Genomic DNA, 1,224 nt, shown 5'->3' on the forward strand with positions numbered 1-1,224 from the left:
CATCCGACAACCAATCAAACCATGAAGACCATCTTCGTTGTAGCTACCCTGGTGGCCTTCGCCGCTGCCTCCTCAATCCCGGAGACCCCCCGTGGTCTCAACGAGGATCTCCAGGACTTCTTGGCGCTGGTCCCGGTGGACAAGTTCGTGGCGTTGGCCCTCGACTACTACCAAAACGACAAGGAGGTCCAGCACGCTTTCGAGTACCTGCAGGGTGAGGAGTTCTCCACCATCTGGGATCAGCTGTTCGCACTGAAGGAGATCAAGGAACTGCTCAAGTATCTGCACGATGCCGGTCTGGACGTGTACAACTGGTTGAACGTCGTGGCGGACGTTTTCGGACTGAACCACGTCAAGCCTGTGCGGGCCGTTCGAAGCAGTGAGTTTTGAGATCTTTCTTGGTTAGTGGCAGAATTAAAATATAAACTTTCCCTTACAGTCAAGACCGGAGGCCTCAGCGGATTCCTGGACGAAGCCCTGGCCCTGCTGCCTAAGGAGGAAATCAAGGCCCTGTTCGAGGACAAGCTGAAGACCAGCCCGGAGTTCAAGGCTCTGTACGAGAAGCTGCGTCACGCTGACTTCCAGAAGTTGGTCGACTTCTACAACGTGAGTTGACCCACACTTTATGAGGCTAAGTAGAACTTCTAATGAGTGTTATTCCACAGAACTCCAAGGAGGTCCAGTCGCTGTTCGCCAAGCTGCGTGAGCACGGAATCGACGTTGACAAGTTCGTGGAACTCGTTGCCGGTTTCTTCGGATGGGGACAGTAAAGTATCACTGAAACAGTTATTTTGTTGTAATATCGTTGAAAATAAATCATTGAAATGAATTTTTAAAATTTGTTTGATTCCAATTGCTTTCTTTAGTTCAACTTGCTCTTCACCGTCCAAATCAAAGCCAGAAAACCATGAAACTTTTGTCGGCCCATCAAAAACATCAGAACAATTCTTGACTTCTTTGGATAACCCAGCACCGACCGCTCCGTACAAAGCAAAAAACCCAGCAGGAGACGGCACGTTTAGAATTATCAAATTCAGTTTTGAATGAAAGGAAACATGTTTTCCCTCGAAGAACGCGAAACGCGTGCCCAACTCGTCTTCGTCCTTCAACGAAACTCCAAAACTTCTCCCCACCACCCCACCCCTTAAACTCCTAATGGTCGGTTTCGGTTTAAATCGGCTGCTTAAAATAAACGTGCTCGTCTTTTAATGTTTTTTTTGCTTT

General features: G+C 48.4%; 1 protein-coding gene across 1 annotated transcript; it reads left to right on the forward strand.

Moving 5' to 3' along the window:
* On the forward strand, nucleotides 1-838 carry LOC6046369 (protein G12). The gene is made up of 3 exons (XM_001863550.2): nucleotides 1-379; nucleotides 440-606; nucleotides 666-838. Exons 1-3 carry the CDS (start codon nucleotides 22-24, stop codon nucleotides 768-770), a joined length of 630 nt encoding a protein of 209 aa, XP_001863585.1. The 5' UTR covers nucleotides 1-21; the 3' UTR covers nucleotides 771-838.
* The last annotated feature ends 386 nt before the right edge of the window (nucleotides 839-1,224 follow it).

Source organism: Culex quinquefasciatus, chromosome 2 (assembly GCF_015732765.1).
Source record: "Culex quinquefasciatus strain JHB chromosome 2, VPISU_Cqui_1.0_pri_paternal, whole genome shotgun sequence".
NCBI classification, from domain to species: domain Eukaryota; kingdom Metazoa; phylum Arthropoda; class Insecta; order Diptera; family Culicidae; genus Culex; species Culex quinquefasciatus.

Coding starts and splice junctions, on each gene's coding strand:
- LOC6046369 (XM_001863550.2), top strand. CDS start 22: ATGAAGACCATCTTCGTTGTAGCTACCCTGGTGGCCTTCGCCGCTGCC. Junction 380..439: donor TGTGCGGGCCGTTCGAAGCA/GTGAGTTTTGAG, acceptor TTTCCCTTACAG/TCAAGACCGGAGGCCTCAGC. Junction 607..665: donor AGTTGGTCGACTTCTACAAC/GTGAGTTGACCC, acceptor GTTATTCCACAG/AACTCCAAGGAGGTCCAGTC.